Source organism: Hemibagrus wyckioides, linkage group LG02 (assembly GCF_019097595.1).
Source record: "Hemibagrus wyckioides isolate EC202008001 linkage group LG02, SWU_Hwy_1.0, whole genome shotgun sequence".
NCBI lineage: Eukaryota > Metazoa > Chordata > Actinopteri > Siluriformes > Bagridae > Hemibagrus > Hemibagrus wyckioides.
Window position 1 is genome coordinate 5,586,891 of NC_080711.1, and position 19,409 is coordinate 5,606,299.

The following is a 19,409-nucleotide window of genomic DNA, read 5'->3' on the forward strand; positions in this document are numbered from 1 at the left end:
ATGTGAGTGTGTGTGTGAATGTGAGTGTGTTTGTGAATGTGAGTGTGTGTGAATGTGAGTGTGTGTGTGAATGTGAGTGTGTGTGTGAATGTGAGTGTGTGTGTGAATGTGAGTGTGTTTGTGAATGTGAGTGTGTGTGTGAATGTGAGTGTGTGTGAATGTGAGTGTGTTTGTGAATGTGAGTGTGTTTGTGAATGTGAGTGTGTGTGTGAATGTGAGTGTGTTTGTGAATGTGAGTGTGTGTGTGAATGTGAGTGTGTTTGTGAATGTGAGTGTGTTTGTGAATGTGAGTGTGTGTGTGAATGTGAGTGTGTGTGTGAATGTGAGTGTGTTTGTGAATGTGAGTGTGTGTGTGAATGTGAGTGTGTTTGTGAATGTGAGTGTGTTTGTGAATGTGAGTGTGTGTGTGAATGTGAGTGTGTTTGTGAATGTGAGTGTGTGTGTGAATGTGAGTGTGTGTGTGAATGTGAGTGTGTGTGTGAATGTGAGTGTGTTTGTGAATGTGAGTGTGTGTGTGAATGTGAGTGTGTGTGAATGTGAGTGTGTGTGTGAATGTGAGTGTGTGTGTGTGAATGTGAGTGTGTTTGTGAATGTGAGTGTGTTTGTGAATGTGAGTGTGTGTGTGAATGTGAGTGTGTGTGTGAATGTGAGTGTGTTTGTGAATGTGAGTGTGTGTGTGAATGTGAGTGTGTGTGTGAATGTGAGTGTGTGTGTGAATGTGAGTGTGTTTGTGAATGTGAGTGTGTGTGTGAATGTGAGTGTGTTTGTGAATGTGAGTGTGTGTGTGAATGTGAGTGTGTGTGTGAATGTGAGTGTGTGTGTGAATGTGAGTGCGTTTGTGAATGTGAGTGCGTTTGTGAATGTGAGTATGTGTGTGAATGTGAGTGTGTGTGTGAATGTGAGTGTGTTTGTGAATGTGAGTGTGTTTGTGAATGTGAGTGTGTGTGTGAATGTGAGTGTGTTTGTGAATGTGAGTGTGTGTGTGAATGTGAGTGTGTGTGTGAATGTGTGTGTTTGTGAATGTGAGTGTGTTTGTGAGTGTGTGTGAATGTGAGTGTGTTTGTGAATGTGATTGTGTGTGTGAATGTGAGTGTGTGTGAATGTGAGTGTTTGTGAGTGTGTGTGTGAATGTGAGTGTGTGTGTGAATGTGAGTGTGTGTGTGAATGTGAGTGTGTTTGTGAATGTGAGTGTGTTTGTGAATGTGAGTGTGTGTGTGAATGTGAGTGTGTTTGTGAATGTGAGTGTGTGTGTGAATGTGAGTGTGTGTGTGAATGTGAGTGTGTGTGTGAATGTGAGTGTGTGTGTGAATGTGAGTGTGTTTGTGAATGTGAGTGTGTGTGTGAATGTGAGTGTGTTTGTGAATGTGAGTGTGTGTGTGAATGTGAGTGTGTGTGTGAATGTGAGTTTGTGTGTGAATGTGAGTGTGTTTGTGAATGTGAGTGTGTGTGTGAATGTGAGTGTGTTTGTGAATGTGAGTGTGTGTGTGAATGTGAGTGTGTGTGTGAATGTGAGTGTGTGTGTGAATGTGAGTGTGTTTGTGAATGTGAGTGTGTGTGTGAATGTGAGTGTGTTTGTGAATGTGAGTGTGTGTGTGAATGTGAGAGAGAGTGTGTGTGTGAATGTGAGAGAGAGTGTGTGTGTGAATGTGAGTGTGAATGTGAGTGTGTGTGTGAATGTGAGTGTGTGTGTGAATGTGAGTGTGTGTGTGAATGTGAGTGTGTGTGTGAATGTGAGTGTGTGTGTGAATGTGAGTGTGTTGTGAATGTGAGTGTGTTTGTGAATGTGAGTGTGTTTGTGAATGTGAGTGTGTGTGTGAATGTGAGTGTGTTTGTGAATGTGAGTGTGTGTGTGAATGTGAGTGTGTTTGTGAATGTGAGTGTGTTTGTGAATGTGAGTGTGTGTGTGAATGTGAGTGTGTGTGTGAATGTGAGTGTGTTTGTGAATGTGAGTGTGTGTGTGAATGTGAGTGTGTGTGTGAATGTGAGTGTGTTTGTGAATGTGAGTGTGTGTGAATGTGAGTGTGTTTGTGAGTGTGTGTGTGAATGTGAGTGTGTGTGTGAATGTGAGTGTGTGTGTGAATGTGAGTGTGTTTGTGAATGTGAGTGTGTGTGTGAATGTGAGTGTGTGTGAATGTGAGTGTGTGTGTGAATGTGAGTGTGTGTGTGAATGTGAGTGTGTTTGTGAATGTGAGTGTGTTTGTGAATGTGAGTGTGTGTGTGAATGTGAGTGTGTGTGTGAATGTGAGTGTGTTTGTGAATGTGAGTGTGTGTGTGAATGTGAGTGTGTGTGTGAATGTGAGTGTGTGTGTGAATGTGAGTGTGTTTGTGAATGTGAGTGTGTGTGTGAATGTGAGTGCGTTTGTGAATGTGAGTGCGTTTGTGAATGTGAGTATGTGTGTGAATGTGAGTGTGTGTGTGAATGTGAGTGTGTTTGTGAATGTGAGTGTGTTTGTGAATGTGAGTGTGTGTGTGAATGTGAGTGTGTTTGTGAATGTGAGTGTGTGTGTGAATGTGAGTGTGTGTGTGAATGTGTGTGTTTGTGAATGTGAGTGTGTTTGTGAGTGTGTGTGAATGTGAGTGTGTTTGTGAATGTGATTGTGTGTGTGAATGTGAGTGTGTGTGAATGTGAGTGTTTGTGAGTGTGTGTGTGAATGTGAGTGTGTGTGAATGTGAGTGTGTGTGTGAATGTGAGTGTGTTTGTGAATGTGAGTGTGTTTGTGAATGTGAGTGTGTGTGTGAATGTGAGTGTGTTTGTGAATGTGAGTGTGTGTGTGAATGTGAGTGTGTTTGTGAATGTGAGTGTGTGTGTGAATGTGAGTGTGTGTGTGAATGTGAGTGTGTGTGTGAATGTGAGTGTGTTTGTGAATGTGAGTGTGTGTGTGAATGTGAGTGTGTTTGTGAATGTGAGTGTGTGTGTGAATGTGAGTGTGTGTGTGAATGTGAGTGTGTGTGTGAATGTGAGTGTGTTTGTGAATGTGAGTGTGTGTGTGAATGTGAGTGTGTGTGTGAATGTGAGTGTGTGTGTGAATGTGAGTGTGTTTGTGAATGTGAGTGTGTGTGTGAATGTGAGTGTGTTTGTGAATGTGAGTGTGTGTGTGAATGTGAGTGTGTGTGTGAATGTGAGTGTGTTTGTGAATGTGAGTGTGTGTGTGAATGTGAGTGTGTTTGTGAATGTGAGTGTGTGTGTGAATGTGAGTGTGTGTGTGAATGTGAGTGTGTGTGTGAATGTGAGTGTGTGTGTGAATGTGAGTGTGTGTGTTCTCAACTGGGAAAACATTCAAAGCATTCCAGGTTGGTCATGTTGTGCATTCTGAGGTGCTTTTCTGCTCACTACGGCTGTAAAGAGTGGTCATTTGTCTTAATGTATCTACCTTCCTGTCAGTGTGAAGCAGTCTGGCCATTCTCCTCTGACTTCTCTCATAAATCTGGCACTCAGTGGACGTATTTTGTCTCTCACACCATTCTTTATAAACACTAAAGACTGTTGCCGATGGAAAGCCCAGGAGATCAGCAGTTTCTGGAATTCTCAGACCAACAAGCATGCCATAGTCAGAGTCAGAGAGATTACCTTTTGTCTTGAAACAGTTATACAGAAAAAAAATGTAATATATTTTGAAAAGCTTACCTTAAAAGAAAACATAGTTCATTTAAATGATCACATTGTCCCTATAGCAACAGTGTTAAATGAACTATCTAGACATTCATTGTTGAGGGGAAAAAAACCCTCCAGTTGCCAGGGTCCTTGTGTGCAGGTGCTGTTTATTTCAGACATCAGGCGCTTTTGATTAGATTGGATTTAGGTAGCTGGAAACTCATCTACTCCAGTTGCTTAACAGGATAATTGGAAGGAAATTATTTTGCACAAGAAGTGCTCTGTAGTATGAAGTGATAATAAAACAGCCTTATGACAAACTTTGATGCTTTTCATCAGGTTTATTTCTGACTCCGCAGTTGGTTACAATATTGCTGTGTGTCCCTAAGAGAGAACATATGTCAGTAAACATAACGGAATTTAGACAACGTGTCTGCTGGAAGGAAGTGATGATTACCAGGTAATTAAAAGGAGTGAGGTTTCCTCTGAGCTCAGGTGTAGGCAGGTCATCTGCTTTGGCCTAGTGGGAGAGAAGCCAATCAGCAGGCAGCTGAACGTCCTAACACACACACACACACACACACACACACATACACACACTTCCATAGGAGTTCACAGACACAGTATAGAGCAGTAGGTGGCAAATTGCCATAATAACATAAACACATTTTCTTCTCCTTTGCAACTTCAACCATGAAGATTCTGAATATTTTAGAGAGACAGTTTTTTTGAGCTTTGGCTTGGTGAAGGTGTGAATGGAATGGAATCAAAAAAGAGGATTGATTTTTTAAGGTGTGGCTTCTGCTCGGTTGGAACCTGCACTCACACAGCCCTCTGTGGATCCGGTTTGACACCCCTGCGGTAGACTTAGTTGATTTAACAGAATGGGTTTGCTGACTAGATTTATCAGTTATTATTGTCAGATTTTCTTCTTTCACATTGTTCCTGTAATTAATCTGCAAATTATTACTTACAAGTCTCTTGACACATACCCTGATGACTTCAGCAAGACTGAAACAGACACTTTTTGTAAAAAGGGAACACCTTCGATATTGAAGGCAATATTAATTTTTATAAAACAGAGACCTGACATTGTACTCGACCTTATGCGATTAAACAATAGTATTTTTACTATTGGCATTCATCTGCATGTGCAATGAGAAATATTAAACAGTAGTTTACTCTGAAACTCCAGCTGCACTAATAAGAAATGTCTACACTCGTCCTGCATCTTCCTGCAGCAGGATAGATTCACTCAGCGCTTCGACTTTGGCAGCATCGTAGCTTTATTCCTGAGGCTGGATCTGCCATGTGTTTTGTTTATCCTTTATCCAAACTACTTCAATTTGTGCTTATAGATTTAAGTTTATATAACGCTTCCATGTACGGTTTTAGCTAGCTGTGTGTGAAATCGATTGATGAACACATGCTCAGCTGCTAGCACGGGTGTCTACAGGCGTCTTTAATGTTCATGCTTCTTCTCTGCACTTTCTCTGGATTAGTACACACACAGCCATGCCAGTGCAAAAGCGTGAAATCAAAGGTATAAAAGCAGAGTGTTTATTAAAGGCAAAACCTATAAGGGGTCAATAGACTGGCAGGCATGTACAGACCAAGGAAAGAAAACAAGAAAACAAACAAAAGAACAAGAGAAGGCATAGAACTAGGAATCAAGCGATCGTTTGCTAGCATCAGGGGAGATACAATGGATAGAGGCATAGAGGTGAGTGCGGATGCTGTAGGGGACTGAGCCACGGCGAACATACCTACTGTGTGGGTTTGTGTAAACTGGAAGTCAGGATGAAGTCTTAAAACCAGGTGTCCAGGCAGAGAATATAACCAGGTTTGGAAAACTGTATGCAAGCAAATGGACATTTTCTATGTGTAAAGATGCCCCAAGGGTTGAGAATCTATACCAGAGTTTGATAAACATCAACCAGAATAATCCAGACTTTAATGAATCAATGAAACGGCTTGGTGTTTAGTAGAACTGGCAATACTTTGCGCTAAACCCTGGCGTGAGTGCTGTTTAAATGTCCTAAGACCCCGGAAGCGATCTTGATCAGGAAGCTGGTAGTTTGTACGTTGTAAGGTTTCACCAATGTGATTTCTTGATGTCCATGAGGAAGTGCACACACACACCTAGTGTTAGAAAAGCCTAATCATTGGTCAACGGATTACGAAGAGCTCTCATCGGGTCAGCATAATTCACAATAATTACTATCATGCTCATAACAACGTTGATTGAGATGAAACAGAAAGCCGGAGTATATAGATTTTTGCATGAAGATTAAGCTTACATCGCATTGAGAAAGGACTTTTAACAACTGGAAGAAACTCTGCTGAGGGTGATAAGTGGCTCATCAGTCAATTTCATTTGCCCTGAGTAATTTCACTTGATCTCCGCCAGGAAGTCTCACCACTTTTGAAGAGCCCATTAAAACGCAGCCTCCCTGTGAACAGCCGAAGCCTTTCCACCGGAGCACTTTTATCCACAGGCATGTTAAGCATGAAATTTGAGACTGCTATTTCTCAGCAACTGTCAGACAAATATTGACATGTGCAGTCGTCACAATATATTATATTATCTGAATACAACATTGAGGAAGAAATAACAGTAATGGATTTTTGATAGCGTCGCAGATTTTGTCTAGTTGAATTGGAGTGATATTCATGCACATATAGCTAGACCCACCCATTTAAAGGGAAGAGCTTTACCATATATGGTCATTTCTTTAGTTAAATGAGCAGAGCAATTAAACTTGTCAGTAGACAAGTGTGATAAATGCCAGTTTTCTAGTTTTTACAAGGTGGTTCTGGTGTCCAGGTTTTTAGTGCATACTGGTGGTTCTTGTGTCCAGGTTTCTAATGCATACTAGTGGTTCTGGTCTCCAGTTTTATAGTGCATACTGGTGGTTCTGGTGTCTAGTTTTATAGTGCATACTAGTGGTTCTGGTCTCCAGTTTTATAGTGCATACTGGTGGTTCTGGTCTCCAGTTTTATAGTGCATACTGGTGGTTCTGGTGTCCAGTTTTATAGTGCATACTGGTGGTTCTGGTGTCTAGTTTTATAGTGCATACTGGTGGTTCTGGTGTCTAGTTTTATAGTGCATACTGGTGGTTCTGGTCTCCAGTTTTATAGTGCATACTGGTGGTTCTGGTGTCCAGTTTTATAGTGCATACTAGTGGTTCTGGTCTCCAGTTTTATAGTGCATACTGGTGGTTCTGGTGTCCAGTTTTATAGTGCATACTAGTGGTTCTGGTCTCCAGTTTTATAGTGCATACTGGTGGTTCTGGTGTCCAGTTTTATAGTGCATACTGGTGGTTCTGGTGTCCAGTTTTCTAGTGCATACTGGTGGTTCTGGTGTCCAGTTTTATAGTGCATACTGGTGGTTCTGGTCTCCAGTTTTATAGTGCATACTGGTGGTTCTGGTGTCCAGTTTTATAGTGCATACTAGTGGTTCTGGTCTCCAGTTTTATAGTGCATACTGGTGGTTCTGGTGTCCAGTTTTCTAGTGCATACTAGTGGTTCTGGTCTCCAGTTTTCTAGTGCATACTGGTGGTTCTGGTGTCCAGTTTTATAGTGCATACTGATGGTTCTGGTGTCCAGTTTTCTAGTGCATACTGGTGGTTCTGGTGTCCAGTTTTCTAGTGCATACTGGTGGTTCTGGTGTCCAGTTTTCTAGTACATACAGGTGGTTCTGGTGTCCAGTTTTCTAGTGCATTCTGGTGGTTCTTGTGTCCAGGTTTCTAATGCATACTAGTAGTTCTGGTGTCCAGTTTTCTAGTGTGTACTGGTGGTTCTGGTGTCCAGTTTTCTAGTGCATACTGATGGTTCTGGTGTCCAGTTTTCTTGTGCATACTGGTGGTTCTGGTGTCCAGTATTCTAGTGTGTGCTTGTGGTTCTGGTGTCTAGTTTTCCATTATATAATGGTGGCACTGGTATCTAGTTTCCCAGTCTGTGCTAGGGGATCTGGTGTCCAGTTTTCTAGTGTATACTGATGGTTCTGGTGTCCAGTTTTCTTGTGCATACTGATGGTTCTGGTGTCCAGTTTTTTAGTATGTGCTGGTGGTTTTGGTGTCCAGTTTTATAGTGCATACTGGTGGTTCTGGTGTCCAGTTTTATGGTGCATACTGGTGGTTTTGGTGTCCAGTTTTATGGTGCATACTGGTGGTTCTGGTGTCCAGTTTTCTAGCATGTACTGGTGGTTCTGGTGTCCAGTATTCTAGTGTGTGCTTGTGGTTCTGGTGTCTAGTTTTCCATTATATAATGGTGGCACTGGTATCTAGTTTTCTAGTCTGTGCTAGGGGATCTGGTGTCCAGTTTTATAGTATGTACTGCTGGTTCTGGTGTCCAGTTTTCTAGTACATACTGGTGGTTCTGGTGTCCAGGTTTCTAGTGCATACTAGTGGTTCTGGTGTCCAGCTTTCTAGTACATACTGATGGTTCTGGTGTCCAGTTTTCTAGTGCAAACTGATGTTTCTGGTGTCCATTTTTCTACTGCATACTGATGGTTCTGCTGTCCAGGTTTCTAGTGCATACTAGTGGTTCTGGTGTCTAGTCTGTGACTGTTTTGAATCCTAAATGATTTTAGCTGTACATGTAACCCTTTGTTGTTCTTTTTTGATAATCCCAGGCTTTATTTCATATATTTTGTCTCCTGGCCATCTGTTTAATTACCTCTACTTTCTAAACTATTGACTTTTATTATTCTTTAATTAACATGCTCAGCTAATTACTTTGCATTTGTGACAACATATGTGAAAAATACCCAGAAATTTACTTTAAAAAAGAATAAAATAAATAAATAAAATAAAATAAGTGATCAGGTGTTTGTAAATCATCTTAATCTTGATTTAATTACTGTTGCAATGATAACATAATTGATCTATAACCCCATATGTGCTTTCATTACTGACATTGACTTGCGCTTGTGTGTAATTACCGTTACTACAACCCAGCTTTGATTGTAATACATTTATACACAAAAAACACATTACACACTCTCACACACACACACTGCTAATGAGCAGGCCCAGTAATTGGTACGTTGTATTTTGTTCTTCTCTTGTTTATTCCGAGGTCTTGATTGATTTTGCCTCACCCCGTCCTACAACACCAGTTTACTCATTAAAATTAAAATTCAACACAAGTCTTACCTTAACAGTTCAATAAACACTCCCATGTTTGTTCTTATTTTTTTTTTCCATATCTGTTTCAGTCATTAAAATAAAAGCTTTTTTTTATGTCTAATCAAGAACCTTTTCATCACTATGTCACATATTCAGCAGATAAGAGCAGACAATTTCTGAATATTGGAACTAGAGTCATCTTAATCATCTAATTTCCCTGCATCAGATCCAGGAATTTGCTTTACTATAAAAAATTCTTCAGACCAAATGTATCTTAAGTGTGCAGACATTCCTGACAGTGTAACTTAATTAATCGGATTAGCGTACAAGGCGGAAGGAAGCATAAGAAGACAGGCAATGATGTCAAACACAAGACATTCATTTCTGTGTGTGAAGTGTATTCGGGAAATGTCAGTCCTATAGAGTTGGCTGTGTGAGAAGCATCAGCAGTGATTACAGCTCAATGTTTCAGGTGAAGTGGGGTGTATTCAGAGCATGATGCTTCAGCAGAAAAACTGAATTATGAAAAGAATTATTTAGTTAGCTGTTAGTTTTGCTTATGAGTGCCGCGAAGCATTTTCCGGAGGATAGGATTAGGAATAAGTGAAGTTCAGAGAGGAAGGAATCTACAATAATTCTACTGGCTCGATTTTAAAATGCTACAGCCCTGTGAGGGATTGAAAGTTGCAGTGGATTGCGTTCTCGTTATATATCTCAACTGGATAATACCCCAGGGATCTTCTTTGGTTTGTGCGGTATTGGATCCTGCTTTTGATGATTGCACTATAGGACTGTTACACAATGCTGAGATTCTTTGGCTCAAGGAATGCATCTACTTTTGTGCTTTGATGGTGATTGAAATGGAAAGATCTTTAGACAGTCTGCAGTCTTCATGGTTCTTTTTGCCTGTGTGTACTCTTTGAGTAATTAACATATGACTGTGCATTTAGAGACATCATGTAGGGTTTATATCTTGGTATATCATTCTGTTTCAGGTGGTAAGAAAAATACTCTCTATACTCGCATCTGCTTTCTGAAACCACAGTGGCTCAAGTGGTTAAGGCTCTGGGTCGTTGACCGGAAGATCAGGGGTTAAAGCCCCAGCACCGCCAACTTGCCACTGTTGGGCCCTTGAGCAAGGCCCTTAACCCTCTCTGCTCCAGGGGTGCTGTATATTAGCTGACCCTGCGCTCTGATCCCAACCTCCAAGGATGGGGTATGCGAAGAAAGAATTTCACTGTGCTGTAATGTATATGTGACAAATAAAGGCTATTTCTAATTTCATTTCACATCAATACTCATTTGGCTCGTTTTATCCCAAGCAACTTACATTTGGGTAGCTCAAATCAAGGGTAGCTGTTGTTAAGTGTTAAGTGTCTTGATCACAGGTCCATTAATGACAGCTTGGCCATTTCCAATCAGTAGCCCAATGTTTAATCACTGCCTTGTCACTTACATTTCTCTCATCATAATCCTTTATTTTGATTCAGGGGCCTCTGTGTGCATGGCATCAACAAAATACCCCAGACTGTTGAAATGCTCATGGCAACATGCCTCTACCATCATCTATAGTCATGTGGTGGATCAAAAGCCTAGCTGGATGCTTGAGCTTAGGGATTCTTCTGCCTTAGGGAGTCTCCTGAGACTGGATCGAGGGGAGCTGTAGTTGAGGGTTAAGCGCCTTGATCACGGTGCCATTAATGGCAGCTTAGCCATTTCCAATCATTAACCCAATGCTTAAGCACTGCCTTGTCACCTACATTTCTCTCATCATCATCTTTTATTTTGTTTCAGGGGCCTTTGTGTGCCTGGAATCAACCAAATACCCCAGACTGTTGAAATGCTCATGGCAACATGCCTCAACCATCATCTATAGTCATGTGGTGGATGAAAAACTTAGCTGGATGCTTGAGCTTAGGGATTCTTCTGCCTAAGGGAGTCTCCCTTTCAACTAAGGGATTTATACATTTTATCTTTGCAAAATCTTTCCTCTTTGAACTTGTCTCATTGTACAGATCTAACCTCAGAAGACGTTCGTATTACACCAACGGCAGCCAGTGTGGGCTTTCACCATGACGTAACAACATTTTAAAGGGTTGACACTCCCAGAGGCCCTTTAGCACCAGTCAATTCAAAGACTTAACCTTCAGTTTAATTAGGCTAATGAACAGATGCTTATATTGGGGCTAGAATAGGAAAACAAATGAAAAGACCATCTGCCCAGACATCTTAAGGTGTGTACCTCCAGTCCACTCCCTAATCTAGTGTGTACTAGTTTATACTTGTCACAGGAGAGCTAGAGGTTTATCATAACCCATGTTAAGTCTTTAGCAAGGCCAAGTCAACTCTACTTCCTTATAAATTGCCTATGTGGTCATAGGCATACGTTTGGTAGCTAGGACACCACAAGATCACCAAAGTGCTCCTACTTTGGAAAGGCTTTGAAAAACAATATTAGTGAGGCAATTCAGAATTGAGTGATAAGTTAGACTTTACATCATTTGGCTGGCTTTTTCTTTGTACCTAAGAAATAATGGAGAGCTTACTCACTGTATGAAATAGTTTCACATGCGTAAAAAAAAGTCCATTCCACCAACTGGCAACCTACCGCAAAGCCATTCAGGTCAAGTCAAGAGGCTTTTATTGTCATTTCAACCACATATAGCTGACGCAGTACACAGTTTCTCCAGGACCCTGGTGCTACATAGACAACATACATATGCCAGTCTGAGTAGAATTCAGTGCCTTTTGTCTACTCTAAACGTCTAACTGCCGATGACCTGCTGAAGGATTGCGTCTAACCTTGTACTTTACAAAGATGTACAAAAAACATGTTCATAATGCTAAGCTAGAGAAATATGAGTTTTGTTTATCCCTAACCACTGAATGTCCTGAACATTTTTATTATCTGCAGACATTATTTGTTGGGAGCGATCCACTCGTTTTTAGATTAAATGGAACACAAGTACCTTGAGCACTTCAGAAAAGCAATAAACATATAAACCCAAGCTTGGAAAGGTACAAAATGTTTGGCAGGCATTTTTTCTGATGGTTTTACATGAAGTATGATATGTCGGTACATATTCTGTTCAACAAACCGACCACAGATCTTTCAGTCAAATCAGCGCATTTGTAAAGAAGCGCATTTGTAAAGTAAAGAAGATCACAGCATTCCTGCTAATATGGTATCCGTTTCCACAGTTTGCCTTTGGCTATTGGAAAGCTTTTTGGTCTTTATTTACCATCTCTATTAGCCTCTCTCCAAATTACTACCCCCTCACCGAATACTTAACCCATAATTTGAGAAATGCCAGCTTTGTGCAGCTCTGAGACCCGGGTATTTACACATCCAATTATTTAGCTCTTTGATGATCAGTTTAGGTCCAGTACAGACTCAAATCTTGATCCCTTCTAAGTCTACAGATCTTTGGAGCATGATCTGGAGCATTAACATCACCGGAGGTTGCCTGGAGGTGGTCATAAGAGTTACAGATATTATCTTGTGCTTGAGCTTGATATATTCATGCTGATTCTTCTGCCAATGTCTTGGAGTAAGGTTTGGCATGTTTTATATTTGCATCATATTTGCAATTTGAACTTGCCCAATGCATTCAAATACCCATTTCTGGGGCTGTGCTTGGGGTCACTCGTTTGTGAAAAGTCCTCATTTTGTGGAATTATTAACCAGCGATGACCTGAGATCTACTTACCAGGTGGTTGCGACCAGTGAACTATGAAACCTGCTCACCTTCTGTGGAATTTTCTTACTGGATTTGCATTAAATCGCTTTTTCCTTCCGCAAAGAACTTTCAAACATGCTTTTATATATCATTCAGACTTGATGTCCAAATAAATTCAAGTGTGTTTATTCTGTGTGGTTTACTCAAGCCTCCTGGTGGTCCAGTGTCAGGATCCCATGTTCTTGGTGATGGTCCCAAGCCCAGATAAAATAGAAGGGTTTCATCAGGAAGGGCATCTGGCGTAAAACCTGTGCCAGATCAAAACATGCTGTCCAAATGATCCGCTGTGGCGACCCAGAACGAGGAGAAGCCGAAAGAACAACAACAACATTCTGTGTGGTTTACTTACGGCACCTCTCATTTTTAATTGCATGTCCAAGTGTGTTCTATGTCATCCTTCATGACAAGTCAGATCAGCACAGAACACTGACTCTGACAATCCAGCAACTGTCATCACAATCCTGAGAAGAACCCGAGGCTAGGAAATGAAGGGTGGCAGTGCACATCCTGTTAGCAAGGCCATTAACCCTCTATTTCCTGTGAATAGAACTGCTTGTATATGTATCTTAAAAAGCTGTGTATGAAGGAAGACTAACTTTCTTTAATAATAAAATCAAAAACTAAACTACTGAACCAAAAATGTAGGGTGCATACAGGTTCTTCTAGACCAGTTACTGTAATTGATCTAAAACATTGTTGAAAATCCTTCGATTTAGGTTTGGCACAGTTAAGACATGAATATGCCAAATCTGGAGGACTAGGACTTAAAGAGAGCATTACAAATAATCCAAATTTACCGAGCTGATTTGATAAATTTGACTTAATTAAAGACTCTCATTCTCTGAGGAAAACTAAAATTTAAAACTGTTATTATTCTAGTATAGTATGGTATCTAGAAGCTTCAGACTGGACAATTTTCCCCTTTGTGTTCATTAGTGTGGGTGTGTTTGAGTGTAGATATGCTACATACAGCAGATTAAGGGTTGTTTGGTATTTCTCTTTTCCTGCTATGACTGTGACTCATGGAAATAATTTCTCTGTGGATGATTTAAATAGAGAATGTCATACGGAGGTTAAAAATGGCAGTAACCTTGAACGGAATAGCTCTAACATAGCAAAGCTAATGCATGAGTGTGGAAATGTCTCGGAAGATATGTTTCCATGCTTGGTTTCATATACAGGAGAGAACATTGCATATTCTGTTATTATTTGGTCAGATAAAAAAATATATAATATATATAACTCCGTAGGCTGAGTACAGCAATAAATCATAATCTGAAATGGCAAGGGTGTAAAGCTGGAAAAGGAAATAGAAAAAGAAAAATACAAATAAATCAGAGAAATAAAAGTATGATGATATTTATTAATGAGACACTGATACAACCTATTAGAACTAGACAGACTAATCAGAAGTAAACACAGTCCAGGTGAACACAGTCCTAACATTCTGAGTAGTGTGAGATCAAGTGAATAACACTGATGATCTCCTCATCATGGCACCTGTTAGTGGGTGGGATATATTAGGCAGCAAGTGAACATTTTGTCCTCAGAGTTGATGTGTTAGAAGCAGAAAAAATGGACAAGTGTAAGGATTTGAATGAGTTTGACGAAGGGCCAAATTGTGATGGCTAGACCACTGGATCAGAGCATCTCCAAAACTGCAGCTCTTGTGGGGTGTTCCCGGTCTGCAGTGGTCAGTATCTATCAAAATTGGTCCAAGGCAGGAACAGTGGTGAACCAGTGACTGGGTCATGGGTGGTCAAGGCTCACTGATGCACGTGGGGAGCGAAGGCTGGCCCGTGTGATCCGATCCAACAGACGAGCTACTGTTGCTCAAATTGCTGAAGAAGTTAATGCTGGTTCTGATAGAAAGGTGTCAGAATACACAGTGTATGACGGGTCAGGGCTGTTTCGGCAGCAAAAGGGGGGACCAACACAATATTAGGCAGGTGGTCATAATGTTATGCCTGGTTGTTGTATTTGAACAATTTTTACACACTTTGACTTGAATCGTTCATAGTTCCATCATGTTTATAATACTCCATACTTCTTCCTCAATACACAGAGTTCTTAATATTTTTTTTTTATTTGTTTCTGGTTGATTAATAGAAACACCGCTTTGTCACTCTAATAGCCTTAACATCTGTTGGCTGAGGAGATTGTTTTGGATAAAACTGTCTGCCAGATCAATATGAAAACACCATCAGCGTGGCACACAATTGAGAGCAGCGTCTACTGTTATTTGTTGTTATTATTTTTTAATTGTATGCCAGCAAAATTGACCGTGAAACCAAAAAGAGATCACAAGCTATGGTGCTCTCTTCCACTCTCCCTCTCATGTCTAAATATTTAAAGGCTGCTTATCTAGGACTTTGATGTCTTCTCTTCACCTACATGAAGAGATATTTTAGCTGTGTGCAAGTCTTCTGTGTTTCTGGGGCTGGGTTTTAGGAGGAAATAGAAATTTTAATTTAAACAGCGAAAGTGAATATATACACTAAAAAGACTTGGGGGGGGGGAATTGAGTGAAGGAGAGAGAATGGAGCAGACCACGTGAATGTGAGAGGGAGAGAGAGAGAGAGAAAGAGAGAGAGCGAGAGTGGGAGAGAGAGAGAGACCGAGAGAGGGAAAGAGAGAGAGAGAGGGAATGCGAGAGAGACCGAGAGAGGGAAAGGGGAAGAGAGAGAGAGAGAGAGAGAGCGAGAGAGAGTTGGCACAGACAGAATCGCTTGCTGTGTGAACACGGACAAGAGCAGGAGGAGGAGAAGAACAGTGGAAACATATTGCCAAAGAGCGAGCGAGCAACACAGTGCAGCAGCAGCAGCAGCAGAAGCAGATCAGTGAAGCACCAGAGCGAAGATGTGAATACACACACACACCGGGAAAAAAGCTGCCTACACACACACACACACTTGCATTGCTTTGAAGCAGCAAAAGAACGTCGCGAGCTTGAAAGCAAGTGAGGACTTCTTTTTGATTGATGTGACAAGGAGGAGGAGCTTAAAGGCAAGTTGATGAATTTGGTTTTTCTTTGTCATGCATTGAAATATGGAAGCGTGATAACTCAGTGGAACAGGATCAGGACTTAGGATTGCTGCTGATGGTGAGGAAGTAAAAAAAAAAAAGAGAGAGCAAAGAAAAAAAGAGAGAGCGTGTCAGAACAGATTTCACATCAGCAGCGGTCAGCTCTCTGCAGGCGGTATATATATATATATATATATATATATATGTGTGTGTGTGTGTATGTGTGAGCTAGCGTGAAGTGCAGCCTCCCCTCTCACACCAGGCAGCTGTCCTCACTCGCTCACAGGAGAGGGCAGCCGAGGAGAGAAAGAGAGAGGGTGGAGAAAGAGTGCTGAAGGAGAGAGGGAAAGAGAGAGACAGATGGCAGAGATAGAAGTGAGAAAACAAACACATGAGGAGGCAGGAGGAAGCAGGACAGAGGGACTTTAAATGAGGATCGGCGATCGGCAGAAGTGGCACCGTGGGTCGAGCTTCGCGGGACACGTAGGCACAGAAACCTGACAGAGAAAACGGAGGATGATGGAAAGAGTGATCACAATCACAGACAAGACGGATGGACAAAACAGGCTGGACTCTGCCTCTCACACTTCCTCTGCTCAGTGAGCTGGCACTAAGCTGCCCTGTACTTGTTTTCTTTTCATCTCTGTCTCTGTTTTTTTTTCCCACGCTCCTTATTCCTTCGTTCAAACTTTCCATATTTGCGTCCGTCTGTGTTTATGTGCATGCTTGCGTGTTAGCGTCAGAGCTTGATTAGAGGCTGCAGGCTGTCCTTCACCAGAGTTAAAAAGAGACACAGTTCCTCAGGACAGGCTAAACAGATGGACTGAATGAATGAAAGATACAAGGGCAGAAAGAGAGACAGAAAGAGGGAAAGAGAGAGGGATAGGTTAGAGGTGTTGCCAGGGAGCACACCGTGTAGCTGAATCCTCTGTGTCTGAGGAAAGGATACTAGATCTTTTACTTTTTCTCTAAAAGCCTGTGTGGGTTTCAGCACTAGTTGATCTGTCATGCATTTGAATGCACATTGTCATGTCTGTGTCAGTGGAATGCGATTAGCTGAAGTAATGAACATTAGACAGCCTAGTAATAGAGATTAACAATAAATATGAAGAGGTCAACTATGGATTATTCTCTGTGGTTTAATCACTGGCAGGTTCTGCAAGGATCCTGGATCAGAACAGGGCATTTCTGTAGCTGGAGATTGGGGGTCTGATTTCCTGGTGTTCTTCTGAAAAAGAGAGAGAGAGAGAGAGAGAGAGAGAGAGAGGTGAGGGTAGCTTAGAGGTCATGCGAGAAGGTTTATAAGAAGCAGACAGAGATCTTGAACCTCCGGTATTAGTGAGCTAACTCTTCTCGTTGATGTGTTTTAGTTCATATAGTTTCATGTTAAATGAAAGAACCACATAATGTCAAATCGAGGCATTGACACATTTTAGAGTAGGGTACTTTTTGGGCATTAGTCGTGTGGGTTCATTATCCCTTGATCATTCTCTTGTTGTCTGCTGCCTCATGATTGCTCCTGGCACGGCACCCTGGCTAGGAAATGAAGCCGTGCCCTGTGCCGCTCTAGCAACTCTGTGGACATTCATGGCTCGGGAATTCCCGCGCCCTCGCCGGTCCTCATCCTCAGTGCCCAGTCAAGTGCCCAGTCGCCGGCGTTTGCCCCTGGCACTTCGTACCCGTCTGCATGGCCTGCGCCACGCCTGTTCCCCGACCTCTTCACCAGTCCGTAGGGCACTGTGGACACTAGCACTGTGCACTGCGCTGGGCCTGCTTCTGTCCTGGTCCTCAAACCGCGTGCTGCACTGGTTGGCTTTGCCCACAGCCACCAGAGTACACACACAATGGGCACGACAGCTTGACTTTCCCACCATCACTATCTGCAACAACAACCCGGTGCGACTCCCGCACCTCACCAAGAGTGACCTTTACTTTGCCGGGCACTGGCTGGGCCTGCTGCATGCTAATGGGACAGCGCGCTCGCTAGTGCTAGAGCTGCTGCGTGATGAGCGCCTCGCTTGGTTTCGCAAGCTCTCTGACTTTCGGCTCTTTCTCCCACCGCGCCGCTTCCCAGGGACCAGCCTGGAGTTCCTCGACCGGCTCGGGCACCAGCTGGACGACATGCTGCTCGCCTGCAAGTATCGAGGAGAACCATGTGGTGCTCATAACTTCTCAACTGTGAGTTTTCTTCTTTTTTTCTCTCCTTGTTCAGGTTGAACGCATGTTCATAGCACATATATATATAAAATGGGAAAAAATTGTAAAATTGATTGTCTAAAAAATTTAGTGAATCCATTATCAGCACCAGTCAACCTGGGGATCATGTCAAAGAAAACTCATTTTTCAAGTTTCAAGCTGAGTATTTAACATAACTCCAACCTTTCTACACAACTAGCTGGACTCTGGACCCTGCAGTTACACTAGTGACCGGTGATGTATGTATGTTTCGGCAAGCGACAATGGATTAGGGTTTGGGTTAGCAACACTGAATTGATATTTTTTCAATTTTTATTTAATTATTTTTTTATAAATTTATTTACAATCTGGTGTTTTCTTCATCCCAACACACACCAGGTGGTTCCTCCCTGCACTTAGCACACATCTACTGTTTAATGGAAAACCCATGGTGCCATGATTGTCTTTTCATGTTATATACAGCCTCTGATTAAATGTGTATGAAGACATTATGAAAAAATAAAGCATAGGGAAGTAGCAGAGATCGTTGCAGCCTTTGATGACTGGATGTACTGTAGCTCACACAGTTAGCTTGCTGATCAGCTAACCCACTTGCTAGTGCACCCCTGCAGGTGACAACAGTAGCCACATCACACCACTCTCACCATTTTCCCAGAGACCATTAATAAGTGTCAGTGTTTATCAGCAATGGTGACTGAGAGGTCAGGGTTCTGAACTACTGACCAGATTATCCCTCTGCTGAGCTACTGAATTAGAGAAGTATAATATTATTACTTATAATCCGCTATAGATAAAAGCATCTGCTGGTGTAGAATGTAAATTGTGAATTTTGTGTGTTCCTGCATGTGCTTGGCTTTTCCTTTCTTTTTCTTACCACCTGTTAAAAACAGAGACAGATGTTTTCTCTGTACAACTGTGATGCTGTTCTGTAGGTGTGTGTGTGTGTGTGTGTGCGCTGTTTCACTACTCAGTTCTTACCTTACAATTATGTTTTTTTGGACTTCACTTAATTGTTTTGCTTTGTGTGTGTGTGATATATATATATGTGTGTGTGTGTGTGTGTGTGTGTGTGTGTGCTGTTCCAATACTCAGTTCTTACCTTGTTTTTTGGACTTCACTTAATTGTTTTGCTTTGTGTGTATATATATATATATATATATATATATATATATATATATATATATATATATATATATATATGTATATATATATATGTGTGTGTGTGTGTGTGTGTGTGAGTGTGTGTGTGAGGCATCGCAGTTCTTACCTTACAATTATGCTTTTTTAGGACTTCACTTAATTAGGCCTTGTTTTGCTTTGTGTGTGTGTGTGTGTGTGGTGCTTTATCTCATACTTTTTCCCTATACTTATTAAAGGAAATCTAACTGTTAAACACTCCCTGAGCTGAGAGTTGTGAAAGTCAAGGCCTCTCATCATTCAGCCATTGTGTTGTTGTGTGTCCTCGTCCTTAGCGGTCCTGTCCTCTTCATATTCATTACATTACTTTATCAGGGCAATTGGGTGGAAAGTCATATTTCAGTGACTTTTCAGAGATTTGAAGTTTTTGTGGCAAATATACCTTTATAAGATGAGATATAAGATAACAGTCACGGGTGTTGTCATTCAGATAACTGTGAACACACACACACACTGTTGTTCTCTGAAGTTGCAGTTAACATGGAGCACATGACAGATGCAGATTTTTCTAGACAGTTTTCTAGACTG

General features: G+C 41.5%; 1 protein-coding gene across 2 annotated transcripts in view; it reads left to right on the forward strand.

The window, feature by feature from the left end:
- Positions 1-19,409, forward strand: part of asic2 (acid-sensing (proton-gated) ion channel 2) — a 535,781-nt gene that overhangs the window by 345,755 nt on the left and 170,617 nt on the right. Inside the window, exon 1 of one of the 2 annotated variants that reach the window (XM_058416397.1) lies at positions 14,945-17,666. The exons of the other annotated variant lie outside the window; for it this stretch is intronic. Within the exon in view, the coding sequence (XP_058272380.1) occupies positions 16,998-17,666 (669 nt within the window). The 5' untranslated portion in view covers positions 14,945-16,997. Of the gene's footprint in view, positions 1-14,944; positions 17,667-19,409 lie in introns of those variants that run through there. 2 annotated transcript variants of the gene reach the window in all.